The sequence below is a fragment of the Mustela erminea genome, chromosome 5 (assembly GCF_009829155.1).
Source record: "Mustela erminea isolate mMusErm1 chromosome 5, mMusErm1.Pri, whole genome shotgun sequence".
In the NCBI taxonomy this organism is placed as follows: domain Eukaryota; kingdom Metazoa; phylum Chordata; class Mammalia; order Carnivora; family Mustelidae; genus Mustela; species Mustela erminea.
This window is the reverse complement of record NC_045618.1, coordinates 59,352,516-59,375,516: the sequence shown is the minus strand read 5'-3', so window position 1 is coordinate 59,375,516 and position 23,001 is coordinate 59,352,516. Positions and strand designations below refer to the sequence as shown.

Genomic DNA, 23,001 nt, shown 5'->3' with positions numbered 1-23,001 from the left:
ATCACCAAAATCTTTCACCTGGATGAAAACAATAGCTTCAAAATTGGTCTTAATTCCACTCATGACCACATCCTAACTGTCCATTCTCCACACAGAAGCCATAATAATGTTTTAAAAATGCAACTGGGACCTTAATTGGAGATTAAAAACCTTCCAATTGCTTCTCATTGAAACTAGAACAAAATTCCTACTCCTCCCAATAGCCTTACTCTATCCAAACTCTACTAAATTCTCTAACTATAACTTGCAGTATATTTACCACCTTTGCTCACTAAACTGCAGGTCTATCAGACTGTTTCTCTGACATACCAAGCTGCTGCTTGGATATCCCGTCCCTCACCCCTGGATTTTCACATGACTATTATGTTTTGTTTTGATATTACTCATATCTTCATATAAATAGCTCCCCCAGAGGACTTTCCCTATCACCTTATAGCTCTATGTAAGTCCCCCTCTATATTCCTACTATTCTATTTCCCATTACTTTGTTTCATAGCACTGTTACTATACATTATTGCTTTAACTTATTTATTGTCTATCTCCCTTACTAGCATTTATATCCTTCATGAGGCTAGGGATGTTATTTTTCTTGTTCACAGCTACTGTCAGGGCTTAGAAGAGGGCCTGGCACATAGTAGGTGCTCTAGCATTTATCACATGTATATATTTCAAAAACATAACAATGTCTGCATGAATGAGTGATCTTCCTTAACCCCTAAAATAACACTACAGGAGCAAGTTTTATTATCATTGATATTTACATATGAGGAAACAGTAAGACGGAGAGCATTAGTTTTTAATCTGAAGTAAATTAAAAGGACAGGATTTAAAACTAGATCTGCCTTTGTCTGAAGCCCAAGATCTTACCAACTGGTGGAGAAATTTCTATCCAGGAACAATTTTTCTCCTGGTGCCTAGCTTGGTTCTATTAAGCAAACAAGACCATATGAAAAACAGCAAAGTAACAAGTTTAGGGAGGAAATGTAAAACATACAGATTAAATTTACACAAGGCAAAAAAAGAAACATCTCTTTGCTCAAAGGATGCCATGATTAGCCTTGCCAATCTCTTGCCAATCAGCCGTAAATATGATTAAACCAGGATCTGGCACTTGACACAAAGGCAAGCCATATACTTACAAGATAGTCTAGAACAGGAGCTCTGCCCAAAAGTGGCAAAGGTGGATAGTGTGCAACATTTTATCTCTTCTTTGCCTAACTGGCCCATCCTGTAACCTTGGAATGGAGAGCTATGTAGCATATATAAATAAACCTTCCTTGAGCTGAACCAATAGGCTTCCTTCTTGTAAGAATATGGAATTGGTTTGGGACTATAGGGATCCAGGTTAGAATGTCATGTTGACTGAAGAGCTAAGCCTGACATTCTAAAAGTCATAATACACTACTAATCAATGAGGAAACAAAGAACCTAGACCCCAGGAAAAAAAGAATGAAATGGGTATGTAAAGAGAAACAGAGATAAATGGCCATGCTGAGTTTGTATGAATAAGATAGAGGGAAAGAGTGGGAATGGGGAAAGAGAGAAGCTACTTAATGCCTAGCATCTCAAAAGTCCTAGCTGTATTTATCCTCAAAATGAATCCTGAGGAATGCCACTGAGTCATTAAAATAAAGTCTCACACGGCGTTGCCCTTCCCCCACCCCCGCTGGGTAAATATATACAATGAAACACTACGCATCCAACAAAAACCTTGCCCTTTGCAACGACAAGGATGGAACTAGAGGGTATTATGCTAAGTGAAATAAGTCAGGAGAAAGACAATTATCTTAAAATCTTTCTGATACGTGGAATTTAAGAAACAATGTAGAGGATCATAGGGGAAGAGAGGAAAAAACGAAACAAGACAAAACCAGAGAGGGAGACAAACTGTAGAGACTTATAGGAAACAAAATAAGGGTTGCTGGATGAAGAGATGGGTGATGGATACTGGGGAGGGTGTTGTACTGAGCACTGGGTATTATATAAGATGGATGAACCCTACACCCTGTACCTCTGAAACAAATAACATTGTGTGTAAAATTAAAAAATTATAATATAACAAAGTAAAGTCACCAAGTGATCCTGAATTAATCAAGTTCCCAGCACTGAATAAGACCAGGAATAAACCGAATCAAAACATCATTTGCTTCTAAGCTGATGCTGTTAGCATTTATCTATTCTCTCATTCAACAAATGTTAACTAGAGGCTCACTTTATTCAGAAACTTCTAGGTTTCTGAAGATATCAGGGAACAAACTAAAAGTACAAATAGAAAAATTAAGTACATTAAAGTTAGGAAGTGATAAATGTTATGAAGAAAAATAAAGCAGAATAAAGATAGAGTAGTGATAGAAAAGTTGTTATTTTATTTAGAGTTCCCAGGGAAGGGTTCATAGAAAAGGTGACCTCAAGTGAGGGGTAAACTCCATGAAAATCTAGGAGAAAAATGTTCCAGATAGAAGGAAGAGCAAATGCAAAGCAAATTTCTTCCCTAACAAGCTGCATGTTTGAGATCCTCAGGTTAAAATGAGAATCATGAAATGAGAATCAGGTGGACTTTAGTCATAGCCACAATCCCAACAGACACTAATACATCTTATAAATAACATATATCAAGAAGAGTACTTTAAAACATTTTAAATTTTTTTTTTTAAGATTTTATTTACTTATTTGACAGACAGAGATCACAAACAGGCAGAGAGAGAGGAGGAAGCATGCTCCCTGCTGAGGAGAAAGCCCAGCAATGGGCTCCATCCCAGAACTCGGAGATCATGATCTGAGCTGAAGGCAGAGACTTAACCTAAAGGTGCCCCTAAAACATTTTTTAAAAAAGCACTTTGATTGGCTTCTGATTTTGTAGACATATACTGGGTATCGTTTAAACCACATGTCTTCATATTGAAACAGTTAAAATGCTTATTTAACAATGAAAGCATCTGTTTCTATTACTAAGAGAAATGGGATCATGAATGGTCTAACAGATCTGATAACATTTGTGAGTGACATAAAAATAGGGTTACAGCCTACTATTAAGGTCTCATTTTTAGATCAACTGGAACAATCAGAAGGTTGTATACTGAGTACCCAAAGGAAATACTTTCACTAAGTTGATTTAGGAGTACATTACTAGTATCTGAGCTAAGCTACAAGAAATAACTCAATGAAATTTATCAGTCTATATGCCAAAACAGGTATGTTTGCTCAGGATATTTTTCACAGTATCTCTAATCTGAGAAGCTTCATGTAAAGTTAGGGAAACTTTTGGTTCCTAAGAGGCTAAAATGGCTTTTCCTCCCAGATAATGAAACTATAACATACTTTCCCTTTTCACCTTTGTAATAAAAAAATATAAAGTCAAATTTATGGTTTAATTTAATCACATTCTCCTAGATTTCTGTTGTTTATTTTGTCTGACAAAGGCAGATAGTCTTAATGTTCTTCTCCAATATATCCAATTTCTATACATATGAATAATACACTGAAAAATATTTAATCTTCTCACCTGATTGGCTTGGCTTTGCAAGTAAACTCTTCTGGCATTCAGATCTTCAAAGGCAGAAGGTCTTGAGCTTCTATAAGGCTCACTGGTAACAACTGTCTCTTGCTGGAAAAGATGATCTTTCACTAGAGAACTGGAAGTGTCCTCTTCAGTTGCCTAATGGAATAATCCCCCAAATTCATTAGTTGCCAGGATATAAACAAAAATAAAGTAAGAGAGTTTCAGGCTAGCAAGTATTTAGCAAATCATTAAGTACCACTACCATCATTATAAATGGCAATTCCCCAAACTCAAATAATTATGATTAGGTAGCCAGGTCAAAATAAAATAACAATAATATTAATAATAAATCAATTTTATGAGCAAAATGGGCTTCCTTCTGGAAGACAACTTAGGAAGAATCAAAAGCCTAACCATGCCACGTGAGAGAGATAATCTAATCTAAATGAAACTTTAAACGAGAAGTGACATACATACATAGAAAATGAAGAAATTATTACAGAGAAGAAACAAATCAATGTAAGTGTTGTCTTGTAAGTTAAAAAAGCATGTACCAAGGACTGTGCTGTGCTACATGATACAGGGGATCAAAAGAAAACCACAGTCCATGATCTTACTGAATGAATGAAAGAATTAATTAGCCTGAACATGCTGATTCAACTGAGGCACATGAGACTTAGGTAGGGGATAGGCTCAATGACAGGCCCTAATGACATGTTTTTGAAATTTCATAAATAATTTGTTTAAAGATATGTAGATTTGCCATTACTTTTCCTGTTACTGTGTAATTATCTGAAAAGACTGTGAAAGCCAAATAAAAATGACAGAAATACTTTCACTGCCTTAGCTTAAAATAATATTTGGAGTAATCACTACAGGGCTAAATCTTAAAGGTGCAAACCTTTATGAACTTAAAAAAAAAAAAAAACAAACATTTAAAAATCTGGTGCTCTAAGACTAAGTAATAAGATTAATAAAATAGCTAACATATTTTAGTTTATAAATGCAGGTTCTAGTCCTTGCCCTGGAACAAAGTAGTCTTGTGATATTTAATTTCTGTGGAATTGGTTTCTTCAATTATCAAATACTTTTAATACCTATGCTATTTTATCACATGGATTTTCTTAAGGATTTAGTGAGATGATAATATATGTGAAAATGCCCCGAAAACTAAAAGCAATTGAACTTTAAAAAATATATTTGAGGGGTGTCTGAGTGGCTCAGTCGTTAAGTGTCTGTCTTTGGCTCAGTTTGTGATCCCAGGGTTCTGGGATCGAGCCGGGAGTCAGGGTCCCTACTTGGCAGGGAGCCTGCTTCTCCCTCTCCCACTCCGCGCTTGTATTCCCTCTCTTGCTTTCTCTCTGTCAAATAAATATATGAAATTCTTAAAAAATAATAAAAAAAAATAAATAAAATAATAAATAAAAATATATTTGAGAATGTAATATCACTTAAAACTAAAATGTCAAACCCAGTTAATTGTTCTTTTTAGCTAATTTCCATTACAATTGTTCCAGTGAGTTATGATAGTTAATGCTAAATTAATTACTAGAAATAAGTCAGTTAAATACTAGTAACCAGCAAACATTCTTTAAAAATGCAAGATGAAAATTGGAAAGAGTAAAAAATTTTGAAAGGTATGAAAATGTTCTAGACAGTTTTTAAAATAATTCAAGTAACTATCAAAAATCATAAGCAGGGACGCCTGGGTGGCTCAGTTGGTTGGACGACTGCCTTCGGCTCAGGTCATGATCCTGGAGTCTCGGGATCGAGTCCCGCATCAGGCTCCCAGCTCCATGGGGAGTCTGCTTCTCTCTCTGACCTCCTCGTTCATGCTCTCTCTCACTGTCTCTCTCTCAAGTAAATAAATAAAATCTTTAAAAAAAAAAATCATAAGCAGACTGAATAGAAGAAAACATGGGGGACTGGGAGGAGGTTAAGAGAAAAGGCCTAAGTTAGAAACTTGTCTCATCCAACTAAGGTATAAAATTTAAGCAATTAACTTCTCTAAATTATGGTTTTATTATAAGCTGGATATATTTGCACCAATAACTTTGGGGTTAATTGGAATACTCAAAATATTAAAATTTGTAAACAAGCATGAATTGCTCTAGTAGCAGCAGTAGTGGTGGCAGAAGTAGTACTAAGTAAGACCAGTAGTAACTACAAAGTAATTATCCTTATAATGCTGACAACTATTTGGACCAGGTTGTTTTTACTGAATTCCAATCTAATTGAGAAGTATTTTAAAATTTAAGATAAGCCTACTGAAAAATTTGTATCTGAACATCATAAACTTGTTATATAATACAAGTATTCTACTCTACTGACTTGGGTTTATTCTATTTATATTCTGTACATGAAGCAAAAACACATTTCATTTTGATTAAGAACACATTTATTTTTATTTTTTGTTAAGATTTTATTTATTTATTTGACAGACAGATCACAAGTAGGCAGAGAGGCAGGCAGAGAGAGAGGAGGAAGCAGGCTCCCTGCTGAGCAGAGAGCCCGATGAGGGGCTTGATTCCAGGACTCTGGGATCATGACCTGAGCCAAAGGCAGAGGCTTTAACCCACTGAGCAACCCAGGTGCCCCAAGAACACATTTCTTTTTTTAAAGGGAACTATCAAGAGTGTTGATTATTTCATTATTAAATAAATAAAAATGTGTTTATTGTTATTTGGGTAACAAATAATTTAGTTCTACTTAAAAATGTTTACCAAAACAGCTAGAATTAACCTAATAACTATAGTTACTATATACTATAATTACTATAGTAAATCACTGAATTTATAACTACACCTAAATGGGTCTCAGCTAGTAAAATAAAGAAAACATTCTTCAGGTGTCTTATATGGTAAGAACAAACAACTCCCCTCCCCCATCTATTATAGAGTCTACAATCTACAATAAAGCCGATTATCCCTGAACTGTAAGAAACAAACTAACATTTTTATAGAATCACAAACTAGGAGAGTATTGTCCTACTACTTAATTATATCTCCTTCAGCAAGTTAAAAATTTCGATGTATACTGGAAGAGTTTTAAAAAACGCAGTAATAAGTAAAAATGTCATTCTTATTCACTACTAATTCTATATACATGAGTAAAATCTGGAACAACCATTTGTGAAAAGTAGAATGTATAAAAATTTTAAAATATTCAAACATTTTGACAAATTCTTGAATCTTGCGAAGAAAAAAGGTACTAAATGGACGAAGCTTTAGGCAAAAGTATTTTTTTCAGAATTACTTTTAATAGTAAAATAGTAAAAATGAAGAAATAACCCTAATATCCCAAAATATGGCAATCATTACATAAATTATGGTATCCCCACTTAATGGAATATTGAGCAGTCATTTGAAATTAGGCTTATGACTAATATCCACTATATGGGGAAACACTTAATTTTTAGAAGTCAGTAAACAAAATTTTATTTATAGTATTATCATGACCATAAAAAAATAAAAGATTGAAAGGATATAAAAGGAATGTTAACACTTATCCTTGATGGTTTGATTGAGTAATTTTCCAATTTTTCTAGAGCTTTACTTTTATCCTGGCCACAAACAATATCACAATTGTTTGTGATACAGAATTACAATATTTGTGTGTGTGTGCACGGGTGTGATTAAAACACTCAAGTAATTTAACTAGGGAATTAGTCACATGCTTTTTGGTTTAAATACATTTCCCCCTACTCTGTATGTGAAATAATGAACTAAGACATTCTTTAACCTTTGCCCCAAACCCATCTGCATTCATGCAACCTATCTTTCTGTCGATTAAAAAAAACTATTTTCTAAACAAGTTCACCTTCGGAGTATCTTTCAAATCCACTTTCTCTCATTATCTTTTTTTTTAATATGTTCTATCAGCAGGCCTTTAACTGATCTCCTTGTTTCCAGCCTTGGGGAAGGCTATTCATGCAAATCTATTTGTCTTTCTGCTCAGAGCCCTTCTAAGATTTCCAATTATCAAAGCTCTTTTGGGGAATCCTGAACATACTGGAGAGTGGAAGGGAAGAAAATCAGTATTGCCTGAGGAACACCTTCATAAGAAATGTAATTTACACAAATCCACAGAAATGGGCCCTCTTCCCCCCAGTTAATCTTTTTTTGTTTTGTTTTTTGTTTTGCTATTTCAAACAATGTCGCTAAGAACATTCTTTTACAGACTTTATGGTATTTATGCACATGAGGTTTTTCTAGTAAATATCCAGGAATAAAAACGGTGGATTACAGGATATACCTATGTATGACCCAGTTTACATAATAAAAATTCGTTTCAAAGGTGGTTCTAACAATTCACATATCCATATTCTCACCAAGCCCAGGCATTATTATAATTTGTACTTATACGTACCTATCTGCTATTTAATTTTTACAATAATTAATTTCTTACTAAAAGTTACATAGTATTTTCTTTCTGGAAACAAGAAACTCTGAGAATGAACAAAAGAACTAACGAATGGATAGGTTTGTTATTTTATCATGTCTCCTAATACTATTTCATCCTCAAATCTTTTGGTTTCAGAAATATTGATGTGCTTGTTTCTTACCATTCTACATTTCACACTTCTGATTCCTCATACATGTCATTTCCACTGCCCACAATGACTATCTTCAATTTTTCCACAAGAAAAACATTGACAATGTCAGCTATAAACTCTTAAAAAGTCTTTGGTGATCCACTCCCCAATTTAATCATTCCCTCCTCTAAAGCTCCTCAAAAACACTTTTGTCTATCACCCTATATTCTAAGTGTTCTTTTATTTGTATTTCTGCCAGGAGCCAGTAATGCGAGACTTTGCCTACATTTTATCCGTAGGGCTTATAATTATGACCGTCATATAGTATCATGTAAATAACCTTTAACATGCAATCATCCACAAATCAGACCACATTATAGTAATATAGACTCAGTAAATCTGGTGTAACAGGAATTAAAATGTAGGAAAAAAGTCTTTAACAAAAAAATCTTCACCCACAAAAGAAATAATTCTAATAAATGTAAAAGTTCAAATTACACAGAAAAATTCTGCTCATTATCCCAACCCCATGGAATAAAACCTACTATAATTTGATAAAGAGCTTTCCAGACTTCTTAATGCATGTTTATTGGTTCAGATCCTACAAAGAATATGGTTTCATTTATACTATAGACAGTCTATCCATGTGGTGCTTTTTCTCACTTCAAAATGTATCATGGACCTTTCACCACATCAGTTTATAAAGATGTACCTTGTGCTTTGAAATGGTTGCAAAAAAGTTCAGTATTTGTTTGTAAGCAATACTCTAATTGTGAACCTTTAGATTCCTTCCAACTTTCTATTATGTATGTTGCAATGCACGTCCTTATACACACAACCTGGTGCAGTGCTAATATTATTTCCTTAGGATTCATTTCCATAAATATAATCACTGAATAAAGAATATACATATATCTCCATTGTATTACCAAGCTACCTTCTAGTAAGCTTATGTATCATTCGAAAACCCCTCAACAGTACATGTCAGAGAGACCATTTCCTCACATCTCTGTTCACACTGGGCTTTACCACTTACTGATCTTTGCCAATCTTATTTGTCAAATAAGAAAAACACTTTGTTATTTAATTAAATTAAATTAAATTAAATTTCATTTAATTTAATTAAAATTAATAAAACCCAAAACTTTAAGTTGGATACAACTGAGTAAAAAAGTATTCAGCTAAGTCAAATTTGAATGTTTTTAACGGAATTACAAACCCTTAAAAGTAACAATTACTATGGGAACATGGACATATTCTAAAGTTAGGTGTTGGGAAAAGCCAAAAATCTTTCACAAGAGCAGAAAATTTAACACATGATATACATAAAGACTGTACATACATTTGCATGCTCCCTGGCTTTAAACAAATTATCTATAGCAGTCCTATACACCCACATTCAATGCTCTTAGGACTGTGCTGGCATAGGCTCATCTGTATTATCTATATAGTAACCAATGCCAATATTTAATGTACAATGGAAATCTGTTTCACTCTCAGAGGCTGGTATAATAATTATTCTCCTATGGTTGCTAAGAGATTGTGTAGCTTTTTCTTTTTCTAAGACTACTATAGCAATTTAATGTGTAGAGGCAAAAGGATGCAGGGTAAAACAATAAAATAATTCCAGCTGTAGCTCTCTATCAGAACATAAGGCTAGATGACAGCTGCGGAGAAAATAGAAACCGACTTTGCTCCTCTCCTCCCTTTATCCCTTCTTACTGTGTAATTCTGAGTACAGACAACTTAGCGTTGTTCTGCAAACCTTTTAAAATACGATTCCCAATGAATAATCACATGTGGAAAAAGTATTATTGGTCTACTTGCTGCTCAAGAACTTTACTCTTGTTTTTGTATATCACAAAACACAGGTTTGAAAATGTGTGTCTGGGTTATAACCAACAAGAGAAGAGTTTAGTAATTATATTATTAGTTAATTTTAGCATGATGAAAGAATTTTAAAATGTTCTTTGATGAAAAAGTCTTACATTTTAGCATTGCATATGTTAAAAATGTTACAAAAACTGTTTTTCTTTTGGCATTTAAAATCATATACTCAAATTATGCAAACTTGGGAAGCACAGAAAAAATTACAATTCCACAAGCCCAGCAAAATCATCATTAATATTTTGCACCCAGTAGCAATTCATTTTAGATTTGACCACAATTATATCCTATTCTGCTCACTAGATTTCTTTAGTTCCTTTGATTAGTTTAAGAGTAAGAATACACTAACCTGTGAGTTTTTAATCTTGCATTTGTCTGTGAGCTTTGTCTAAAAACACTTAATAGCACATAAAGAATTTTAAGCAATCTGAACACAGTAATCAGTTATGAAATATGGAAGGAACGAGAAGTGTACCAAGACATAATGTCCCACAAAAACAGAAAAAAGAAAACAAGTCTTCCACCCTAGGTTAATCAACAAACAAAACAAACTACTTTTCTAATAAAGTCAGTTTGACTTAAATGTGGTGTTAGATTTTCAGGAATTGTTTATTGTCTGTTAATTTGTTTTTTAGTTATTTTGTTCCTGGTAACGATATAAATTTATACAATCCTGTAACTGGTAAATCTATTTTTAGGATTTTATCCTAAGGTCACACCTGGAAAAATACCAACAAAAATTAATATAAGAGACTGTGGAAAATAAAGGTTCAATAAAACATGAGTGGTTAAATAAACTGTCTGGCACAGCTACGTGATTAGAATGGCTAAATGCAAAAACTCAAGTCAGACTTTGGGGGTCCATATTTTAGGATTTATACTACTTAAATTTCAACTACCACCATCACTACCATCACCAATACAAACAAGAATCCTTCCAAAACACAATCAAGGAGTGGGCCCAGCTGGCTCAGTCCATGGAGCATGAAACTCTTGATCTGAGGGCTATAGGTCTGAGCTCCACACTAGGTACAGACATTACTTAAAAATAAAATGTTTAGGGGCGCCTGGGTGGCTCAGTGGGTTAAGCCGCTGCCTTCGGCTCGGGTCATGATCTCGGGGTTCCGGGATCGAGTCCCGCATCGGGCTCTCTGCTCAGCGGGGAGCCTGCTTCCTCCTCTCTCTCTGCCTCTCTGCCTACTTGTGATCTCTGTCTGTCAAATAAATAAATAGAATCTTTAAAAAAATTAAAAAAAAAAAAATAAAATGTTTAAAACACGCACACAATCCAAATGGAAAAGAGACTGATTCTCATAGTACTTTAAATAAAGAAATATGTATTTGAATACAAGCAAAAGAACAAAGAAAAACCTAGGCAGAGCTACCTAAATTTTTCACAGCAGTTACGTTTGCGTAGGAATAAATAATTCCTGATTTCTTCTTTATAATTTTCTAACTGCCCTAATATTCTGCTTAAAGATGTATTAGTCTAAGAGTCAAGAACAAAATGTAAATGACAAATCATTATGCAAAAAGGTTATATAGTTCTTTTGCTCCCTTGTTAGATAACAAAAACTCTATGTGAAATATACTCAAGTTTTGGGACCTCAACTGTGGAATAGTACTTAATGTAGGATGGTGATGGTCACAGTAACATAGCATCCATTTGCTAGCTAAATAACGCCTTTCCACGGAGGTGCCTTGGTGGCTCTGCTAGTTGGGCATCTGACTCTTGACTCTGGCTTGGGTCATGATCTCTGTGCTGAGACCAAGTGTGGCCCTGCACTCAGTAGGTCTGCTGGAGATTCCTTCCCTCTGCCCTGCGCTCTGCTCCCATGCTCACACTGTCCCTCCCTCCAAGCACATAAATCTTTAAAAAAGGATACAAATGCCTATCCACTTAGTTTTCAGAAACAGAGCCTTATTAAAATGTTACCACCTTTGAAAGTTATTGCATGAACAACTCATATCCCCCTTCCTAAACCAAAGTTACATTAAACTGTAAGTCATAATTCTTAAATGATTTTGGCTAAGAAATGACACTATCAAAAGAGTAAGTTAGTCAAGTATTTCTCAGTGGCCAAAAGAAAAAATAAGACAACCTTCCGTTTGGATCAACTGAGTGTCAACTTTCTTTCTCCCAAAAGCATGAAATCTGAGATCTTTTCCTCTTAGAACCACGGCCTCTTGTGAGGTGAGTTTTATGGATTTTGTTACCAATCTAGCGTATCTGAACAACAAGAGCTATTCTCTGGTCGGAGAAACACTGTAAAAATGATCTTATAACAAATACGAGATAGCATTTTGAAAAAAACAAAAAAAACAAAAAAAAAACACCTTAACTGGCTCATTCCCCCCACCCTGCAACAGGCTCATTAAAACAGTCAAAGAAAGAAACCAATGAAAAACAACATTCGTACTTTTTTACAGCTAGGTTAAAAATCGTTAAGTGTGAAGGTTTTTCTTTACAAAGCCCTTCTTGGGTACCACCTAGGTATGTCATCAGCACTGTACTAAAAACATCAGGGATAAAAGATGAGCAAGATGCGATTTTAAATCCAAATGATAATGTATTTTATATAACCCTTCAAAGACAGATAAGAAATAAAAAGGGAGACTTCTTCCTGTTGATTTATGATGACTGATAAAGACACCAAAATTACTGAAAGCAGAAAGGGCCCACCAGCAAATAACCAAATGCCTCATATAACTTTAGAAGAAAAGGTGCTCAAATAACTGGTGAATAAATTGTTGAATAATTAAAATGGAGAGGATTTCCACTCTGATATTTTAATGTCTTCGAGACATTTAATGATCTAAATAAAACACAATCATTACCTCTTCTGGTTTAAAAAAAAAAAAAAGATAATGGGTTATTCTTTAAAACCCATTTTCGTTGCCTTTGCAAACAATCACCAATGAAGTAAACCTGACATAACTACTACTATGAATCACAACCAAGTTGTATTTGAAATAATTTCAAAATGTTTAGTTATGCCAAGCTCAAAGGTGAATTACAAAACGATGTGGTTTATTTCTGATACAGTGATTAAATTATTTTATAATCTCTAATATATTCTGAAGAATGACAGTAAAAACTTTGGCCTATCATGAAATCAATGGCACTAAGGTATATTTATGAGTTTTCTTCCATAGTTCTAATTCTGGATATCGATTCTTTAAAAATTTTTCAAACAGGAAGTTCAGAAAAATTTATCTCACATATTTGTAGCATCTCAATATCCCCCACTCCTTTCTTGATATAATTAAGGTTAATGTATATATAATCAGGTTAGACTTTTTTAAACAATAAAGACGATTCTTCCCCTACCTGAACATACTCTCTGTTACAAAAGGGCTATAAAACCAAGATATAATACACTCTTCCACTGAAAAACAGAATTTACCCTAAGCTAGACATCATCTGAAAAACTGAGAACTGATGAAGTTTAGGGATTAAAGGAACATAACTACAGGTGTTAGCTTTCATTCTCATCATATTCCCTCCTGCTTGTGTACTGGTTAGCTATCCCTGCACAAAAAATTACCAGAAAACAGCAGCTTCAAAGAACATACATTTATTATTCCACAGTTTCTGTGAGTGAGAAATTTTGAAGCACATTAGCTGAATGGCTCTGGCTTACAGTCCTTTAGGACATCACAGTAAAGGTACTATCCATGGCTGCAGTTATCTGAAGGCTTGTTTGAGGCAGGAAGACTTTCGTCTAAAATCAACCCATTTCCTTGCTGGCTGCTGAAAAAAGGTCTTAGTTCCTCACCACATGGATCTCCTCACAGAACCTCTCAAGTATCCTTGCACACAGTAGCAAGCTTCTCCCAAAATGAGTAATCCAAGAAAAAGAGCAAGATGGAAGCCACAAATTTTCTTGGGACCTACTCTCACTTCCTCCACATTCTATTTGTTAGAAGTGAGTCACAAGCACAGTGACACTCCAAGAGAGGGGAATTAGACTAGAATGAAGACAGGAGTATGAAAGAATTTGTGGACATATTTTAAAACCATTACTGTTCACCACTTTTTGAACAAACAATTTACAGTTTTCTCATATACAAAATACACACACTCATCCCTCTCCCAAGGCTCCCCAGAAGTCTCATCTCTTTAGAGCAACAACTTCACTTCCAGGATGATGTGATCGAAATAGATCCATGTACAGATGATACTTCTCAGGTATAGTTCCTTAAGTACAATCATCTGAGTATAATTTCTCCCAAGGTGATGACCTGGGAACTAAAGCGACAAATTATCTGCCCTACACATACCCAAAATACAAGGGCAGGATAGGGAGGAAAATTGTTTTAATACCACCATGTACAGAAGAAAATAGGGAGGCACAATGGAGTCAGAGCCAAAGTAATTCTGATATCAAGGTGGACACATCTTCCAAGCTGCATAAAGAGAACTTAGGACCTAGGAAGAATTCTCCATGGCTCTTGGCTCTGGCCTTAGAGATTTGGTCTCTGATTTCTGAGTCACCCTTCCATTTTTTGAAAGGTAGCCCACATTTACATACATGTGTATAGAATGTTTTAACCTGACTCCTACCAGAATTTTGGGAACCTAAATGGCCACTCTTCAGTCCAAGGTGGTGATACTTCTGCCAAAATAACTCTTTTGAAAACACTGTGGGTCTCTTGTGATTCTTACCGGGGTTCACACCATTAGACAAAAAGCACAGTCACAAATCCAAGATAAAACGCTTCTCTACTTTAAATTTTTGCTAAGGGACACCCTAATCTGATAATAAGCCCCATCACTTTGATTGAAAGGTTCTTGGAGGTATACCTTAGATCTTTCTGAGGTCTTAAGAATGGATTTTATAAATCACACACTTGGCTTCATCTTTAGACAAAGCTATTCTGAGAGTGCCCTGGATCTGATCTTTGCCTGGAAGCCATTTCCCAATTTTGGCATAGTATGATATACTAAGAGGATGAGAATTTTCAAACCAGCAGGTCCTGGCTCCATTTTGTTTAGGAGCCCTTCCTTACCCCATTTCCTATAAGCAGAAAGAAGAAACCAAGCAACACCATTTTTTACCTTCTGCTTGAAAAATCTTTTTAGCTAGATCACCTAGATTTTCTTTCTCTTTTTCTTTTTTTAAAGATATTTATTTATTTATTTGACAGACAGAGATCAGAAGCAGGCAGAGAGAGAGGGGGAAGCAGGCTCTCTGCTGAGCAGAGAGCTCAATGCAGGGCTTGAGCACACCTGGGATCATGACCTGAGTCAAAGGCAGAGGCTTTAACCCACTGAACCACCCAGGCGTCCCCTTGGATACATTTTCTAAGGCCCATATTACTGCAAGTGACAGTGCTGCTAACCCTTCTGTGCCACTATATAGCAACTCCCTTTCTCCCAGCTTCCTATATGGTTTTCTTCATTTTCATATAAGCCTTTACTGGCTTTTAAAGTATGTGTTACAGTAGCACCCCATTTATAGGTACCTAAATCTCTATTAGTTACAAATTACCCCCAAACTTAACGGCTTCAATTGACACTTAACATAAATGATTTCTGTAGGTCAGAAATTAAGAATTTTGACTGTTAACTGAAAGGGTTCTGGCTCACAGTCTCCAGTGAGTTACAATCAGAACATCAACTATGGCTACAGTCATCTAAAGGCTTGTTTGGGAGTAAATGACTGGCTTCCCAGATGGCTCACTAACACTGTTATTGTCACAAGACTTCAGTTCCTTACCACATGGACATCTCCACTGGATTGTTTGAGTATCCTAATCCTGTGAGAGTTGTCATTTTCTAGTACAGGCAATCCAAGAGCATCAGAAAGAAGCTGCAATGTCTTTTATGATCAACCCTTGGAATTCACATTTTGTCACTTCTACCATTAAGTCTCTTTGGTAAGAAAGAACTAGGTATAATGTATACTCAGGGAGAGGAGAATTAGGTTCTATCAAAAGAAATATAATTTAATAATCTATTTTAAAAACACCAAAGAATATAAAGCCAAAAGATAAAACTTGATACGAAAATCGCTTAGTAAAATTACATTTAAATGGAAGCCTACTGTCATAATCTCTAGTGACACTGCATATTTTCTATTTTATTATGAAAATAAAAAAACCGGGACGCCTGGGTGGCTCAGTTGGTTAAGCAGCTGCCTTCGGCTCAGGTCATGATCCCAGCGTCCTGGGATCAAGTCCCACATCGGGCTCCTTGCTCAGCAAGGAGCCTGCTTCTCACTCTGCCTCTGCCTGCCTCTCTGTCTGCCTGTGCTCACTCTCTCTCCCTCTCTCTCTGATAGATAAATAAATAAAATCTTTAAAAAAAAAATAAATAAATAAAAAACTTACAAAAAATTAAAAAACCAAGCAAGTGCTTTAGTGTCTAATGAAGGTAAAATATAAATAACTCTTTAAGGGGTTGAGTGTGTGTGTAACATTTTGGACTGAGGGCACTGGAGATACTTTACTATGAAGTAGCCATCCTAAGGAGCTAACAGAATAACTACTCTTGCTGTTCTTTATACTACAGTAATTCTCTTCACTAGCATCCTGCTAATTCTAACTTTTCATTCTTTTGTCTGCTTCTGAAATAAACTTATTATTCTTCATTAATATCATCCCCATTTTTAACTCTATACCAAAGCCTTGATATATACAGTACTAGTAGCAAATACAATGATGGAAACAACAGTTTTTTTACAAAATCCACTGACTTTTATATGCACAGAGTACTGCAAAAATTATGTCCTGTAGCAGTTTTTCCTTTACACAATGGTATATAAAGAAATGCTGTGAAACCAAATCAGAAGAATATCAAAATGACTAATAGCATTATGTAATGGACTGTGTTTGTATGTGAAACTCTACTTTCTGAAACTGAATTTTAACCAAAGTTACTTTCATCACAGGGAGCAATCCAGAAAATGCCTCCTCATTTCCAGACTAATTTTAACTGATACCAGAACAAAATGGAACTTTGTTAAAGACTTAAGTAAAAATATTATTTTCATTTTATTACTTATTTCTTATATATAATTAACGGCAACTCACTGTGTTTTTAAAATAATAAATAACCAAACATAAAATTAAAAGATTCATATATTTAAACACAACAAAGGATGCTTAAATGTACAATGGGGGACTGGTAATTAAGATATATCTATTAAAAAACAAAATACATTATAATTAAATATAATATACTAAATATAATATACTTAGTATATTATAATGTATAATATATAAAATATATACTGGAGTGGAAAAAAAAGACTACAGCATAATGATATTATAATAACCCATGTGCTTGCCCATTTATGTGTACAGAAAAAAATGAAGCAGGCTTTATTCAAAAATATGTATGGTGGTTATCATGGATAGTAGCATACATGTTTTTTTTCTTTAAACTTAGCTATATTTCTCAAATTTTGCAAATAAAAACATTTTTATTTTCTGATTATAAATGCACATAAAACATTTGCCATGTCTTTAGGTTACAACTATTTTTACAGTAATACAAATAATTAATACTAGGTATACAGGCAAATTTGGGTTTACTGTTATAATATTGTTGTGAAGTATTAATACTTATTATATCAAAGCTGCTAAAAAGTTCTAAAGTTCTGGAAAAGTTCTAAAAAGAAAGACATATATAGCTCAGAATCTCCCAATCCAAAAGTAATAAACAAAAATATTTAACATTTTAGCGTAGTGGTAACACCATATAATTTTTATGTTTTTATTACTTAGTATATTATAAGCAAATTACTAATAAAATGTTTAATGGTTGCATGATAAAGATATACTTTAATTAATTCAATCATTCAAATTTTCCCAAATAGCTTATATTTATTATTAATACTTTGTTTTAAAAAAATTATTATTATTATTTTAAGACTTCAATTTATTTGACAGAGGAAGACACAGCAAGAGAGGTACACGAGCATGAGCAGGAGGAGTGAAAGAGGGAGAAACAGGCCCTACATTGAGCAGGAAGCCTAATGCAGGGCTCAATCCCAGGACCCCATGATCATGACCTGAGCAGAAGGGAGATCCTTAACAACTGAGCCACCCAGGTGCCCCTATTATTAATGCTTTAAATACTCATACCTAAAAATCTGTGTATAAAAAAACCTTTGTCCAAGAAAAAACAAAGAAACACTTTCTGCATCTCTATTCCTTAGTATAAATTACTGGAAATCGGTTCACTAGATCAACAGGCATTCAGGTTTCTGTTTGTAAGGCTTTTTAATATATATAATCAAACTGCTTTCTAGAAAGAACCTACCTATCTACATTTTCTCTAGCACAGCATCAATCTGTCAATCTCACAGAGAAACACAGTACGGGGCAGTGTCAATTATTTATTTATTTATTTATTTTCTGAAGATTTTATTTATTTGAAAGAGAGAAAGAGAACAGGGAGAAGTAGATGATGAACGAGAGGGACAAGAAGACTCCATGCTGAACATGAAGCCCAATGCAAGGCATCAAGGATCCCAGGACCCAGAGATCATGACCTGAGCTGAAATCAAGAGTTGGACACTTAACCATCTGAGCCACCCAGGCACCCCGGGGTGGGGGTGGGGGGGGTGTTGTCAATTTTAAACCCTTCTTCCTTTGATAACTAAAAAATGTTAATTTGCACAACCTGCTGCTTACCACTGTTCATATACACTTACTAACAATATGCAATTCCTTTTTTGTGAATTCTTTATATAAGTACTTTGCCTATATTTGATGGTTAATTTTATCTGTCAACTTGGCTAGGCAAACACCAGTCCAAACGTTGTGGAGGCATTTTCAGATGTGACTAACATTTAAATCAGTATATTTTAAGTAAAGGAGATTACCCTCCATAAAGCAGACAGGTCTCATTATGAAAAGACTTTAAAAAAAAAAAAAAAAAAGACTTAGGTCCCCCAAAGAGAAAGTCTGGCATGAGACTGCCTTCCAACTCAAAACTAAGACATCAAAGTATGTCAAAACTACCATACATGCCTGCCTACCTACCCTGTGCATTTCTAACTTGTCAGTCCCCACAATCACTGAGCCCATTCCTTTATAAAAAACAAACCACCAACTACAACAAACCAATCCAAGGAAACCAAACAAAAACAAACTCTCTGTAAGACATGCATACCTGTATCATGCCCACACATCCTATTGCTTCTGTTTCTCTGTGTTTCTTAACAAATACAATGTTGAGGGGGCAGGAGTTGGGTAAGTCTGGTGGTGGGTATTAAGGAGGGCACATATTGCATGGAGCACTGGGTGAGGTGCATAAACAATTAATTTTGGAACACACACACACACACAAAATTAAATTAAATTAAATTTAAAAAAAAAACCACCCAAATACAGTGTCAAGAAATTTTCTTAGAAATTTATAGAAGTTGTTTATTTCTTAAGGTTAGTGATTTCCTCCCTATCCTTACATTCAGAAATTCCTTTCAAGGCAAACTACTTACTTGTAAGTCATCTTCTGTTCCTTCAGCTTCATTTTTAAATGTTGGGCATCCTAAGAAAACAGGTAGATGTTAATTACGCAAAGAATTTTTGTCTTAGGTTTTAATAACTGACTAACTGATTAAATCATTACAATACTATAGAACTGATCAGAGATCATTCTGGGCTGCCTGGCAACAAGTCAGATATTGGCCACTCATACCTGCCTCTTTGTTAGGAGAATAAAGTGATTGTTTACCTCTTTTATGGGTATATTTCCAGTAATTTTCTAAAAAGATGTTCTCTGTGAAGGTGTACTATCTCTAGTAAGCCCGACCCGATTTTTCTAAAATGCTCACACTGCTAGGCAGGGTATATGCGTTAAAATTTCTCTGGTGTTACCCACATGTGATTTATTCAATTTTCTAAATATTCTTACCCAGGAAACAGTATTTAATACCCCAAACAAAGATTTTAGTTGCTTTTGCAAGAAAGAAAACAAATAAGCCTTAAACCACTGTTTACAGCCAATAGCCAGCTGTTGCTATTGATCTTTGTGTATCAATATCTCTCTGTATATTTTCCTAGTGTTCAAGAGGGTCTTTAGTTTTAATAAATTAATAAGGAAGGATGTCTTAGCAAAGTATTCTTAGTTTATGCTACCCTTGAGAGATACAGCTGACATGGAGATGAGCAGAAATTTGTCCTTCCGAAAGGGCTGCATATTTTATTCTTATTGTCATGGAAGACTAAGTAAAAGAAATTTAATGGGACTGGTGGAAGTCTATACAGTGGCTGGTAATAACACTAACCAGTATGTTTTTAAAAATGTTCAAAAATAATAAGATAGATTAATACTGTAGTCTATTCTACCTGGCAAGGAGTTTGTAGGCTCCTCTACATATATAAACGGTCCTTTAAAACATGAAATTTAATCCTAATCTATTTGATCCTAGTGAAAGAAGTATCCTTTTATGGAGCCATGAGTGTGGCTTCAAAGTAATAACACTTTAGGGAATGCAACTGGTACAGCCACTGTGGAAAACGGTATGGAAGTTCCTCAGAAAGTAATCACATTACTATTTACACAAAAAAATACAAGAACACTAATACATACATCTCTATGTTTATTGCAGCATTATTTACAATAGTCAAATATGGAAACAGCCCAAGTGTCCACTGATAGATGAATGGATAAAGAAGATGTGGTATATATACATAGTGGAATGCTATCCAGCCATAAGGAATGAAACCTTGCCATTTGCAACACCATGGACAGAATCAGGGAGTATAATGCTAAACAAAGTCAGAGAATGACAGATACCATATGATTTCATTCACACATGGAATTTAAGAAACAAAACAAAAGAGCAAAGGAAAAAGAGAGACAGAAATCAAGAATGAGACTATTAACTCTAAAGAATAAACTGATGGTTATGACAGGGGAGGTGGTTGGGGGTGGAAGAAATATGTGAGGGAGAATAAGAATACACCTATGAAGAACACTGAGTAATGTATAGTATTGCTGAATCATTGTATCATACACCTGAAACTAATGTAACACTTTATGTGCTATATATACATATACTGGAATGAAGATAAAAAGCTTAATAAAAAAAGGAAAAAGTAAAAATAAATTAAAAATTCTAGCAGCCATAGATAATGATTGTCTTTTTAAAGTAGCAGTACTTGAACAATAGCTAAATATCAGAATCAACTGGGGACATTTCAGAAAAGATGCTCATACCACAGTATATTCTCAAATCAGTATTGCCAGAATCTATGGGATGAGGCATAGGGCTTCATGTCTTTTTTATTTCTTACAGTGGTTTGAGAGCCACAGTCACTACCACAGGACCTCAGGGACTTTTTTTCCCCTCTAAATTCATAATAGAATCATTTCACAATTCTTCATCACATTTGAAATAGGAGCTTCAAAAACAAACAAACAAACAAACAAAAAATAGATGCCTCAGCTCCTGTCCTTTGGCAGACAGATTCGAACAGTCAGAGTAGGGACCAGTTATTCTATTTTGCAAAGTATCCCAGGTGACTAAAATGTGTAGCCAACATTGAAAACAATGATCTAGAAAGAACTTACAGGTTCTTGTAATAAAGATAAAATGAATGTCATCATTCCACAAAAAATTTTCTGAACTGGAAATTAATGTTTATCAATCTCTCATCTTTTAAAATAGCTAAATAAATTATTTAGGCACAGTTTCATGGACTATCAGTACAGATCTGTATTAAGCATTTCCAGGTTCTTGCCTATGGTCAGTCTCATTCATTTCTTCTAATTTTCCTAGTAAGATGTTATTTTCAAAATACAACAAATCTCAATGCTGCTAATATATTTTGATTCAGCTACTTTATATATAAGTTTATTTCTATTTATAGAGACAATTTTCCTTCTTTATTAGAAAAACAAATCAAGTCTTAATTATAACTTCACTTTGGGGATTAAATGGGCTTTAAAGTGATTTCTTTTTGCTTAATTAAGCAGAGGCCAGTCTTACATCTAAATATATTCTTTTTCCCTTTAAAACCTGCAGGCTTTAGAGTTAACAATCTTAACAGATTGGCAACATATACAAAGAGATGCATGGGGCTCTGGTCTCTACCAACCCTCAATAATGAAATCAGGTGAAGAGTTTCAAGAAAAGGTTTGCCATAGGAAAAATAGAGCCTACCTATGAAATAATAACCAAATACAGTTGAACCTTGAACAATAGAGGGGTCAGGGACATCAACCCCTGCCCCACCCCAATGCAGTTAAAAATCCACATACCACTTTTCATTCCCCAAACACTTAACTACTAGTAGTCCATTGCTGACTGAAGCATTACCAATAATATAAACAGTTTCAACATATACTTTGTATGTTATATGTACTGTATTCTTAGAATAAAATAGAGAAAAGAAAACATTAACAAGCAAATTATAAGGAAGAGAAAAATAAATTCATGGTACTGTACTGTGAAATAATCCACATCTAGTAGACTGGCACAGTTCAAGCCCATGTTGTTCAAGGGTCAACTATATTTGATTATTAGGAATGTTCTTTTTTATGACCAAAACAAGGATATGATTGATAATAATAACACACAAGAATTTTGAAAGTTCTGCCTATTCCCTTTTCACACTTCTACTTAAAAACATTTGCATTATCTGATGGTTGCTATTAATGGGTTCAAGAAAACACATGTAAGTGGTATATGTGACAAATATAAAACAGATTTAAAAACCCATTATTTTATCTTTGCCTACAGTGAGCTTTCAAAACTAATCACATATATCACAAAAGATGACCTGCTTAAAATCACTCTATTCTACTACATATATGATAAACAAATTTAAAAAAAAACAGTCAAGAAAACCTACCTTGAGAAATATCTTCTATAGCTCTTCGAATGCCTCTATCAAAAGCCCTAGCATCAGCAGGACTTTGAAAGGTAAGGCCAAATTTCTTGTCATCAATCTTCCAGTGGTGAAATGTTGGAGTGACCTTATTGTAAATGAGGTCTTTTTTAAGCATACATTCCAAAACCACCTGCCAAAAGTTAAATGCCAAAGATTACTATACATATATCAAATAATCTAATGTAGCTCTTAAATACAAACTGAGGTGAGAATAAGAGCTATTATA

The 23,001-nt window shown here is 34.5% G+C and overlaps 1 protein-coding gene across 1 annotated transcript in view; it reads right to left on the bottom strand.

The window, feature by feature from the left end:
* Positions 1-23,001, bottom strand: part of SPRED1 (sprouty related EVH1 domain containing 1) — a 114,380-nt gene that overhangs the window by 15,920 nt on the left and 75,459 nt on the right. Inside the window, exons 3-5 of the mRNA XM_032343238.1 lie at positions 22,737-22,905; positions 19,376-19,425; positions 3,503-3,655 (exon numbers count right to left, since the gene is read on the bottom strand). Coding sequence (XP_032199129.1) covers positions 3,503-3,655; positions 19,376-19,425; positions 22,737-22,905 — 372 coding nt within the window. The remainder of the gene's footprint in view (positions 1-3,502; positions 3,656-19,375; positions 19,426-22,736; positions 22,906-23,001) is intronic.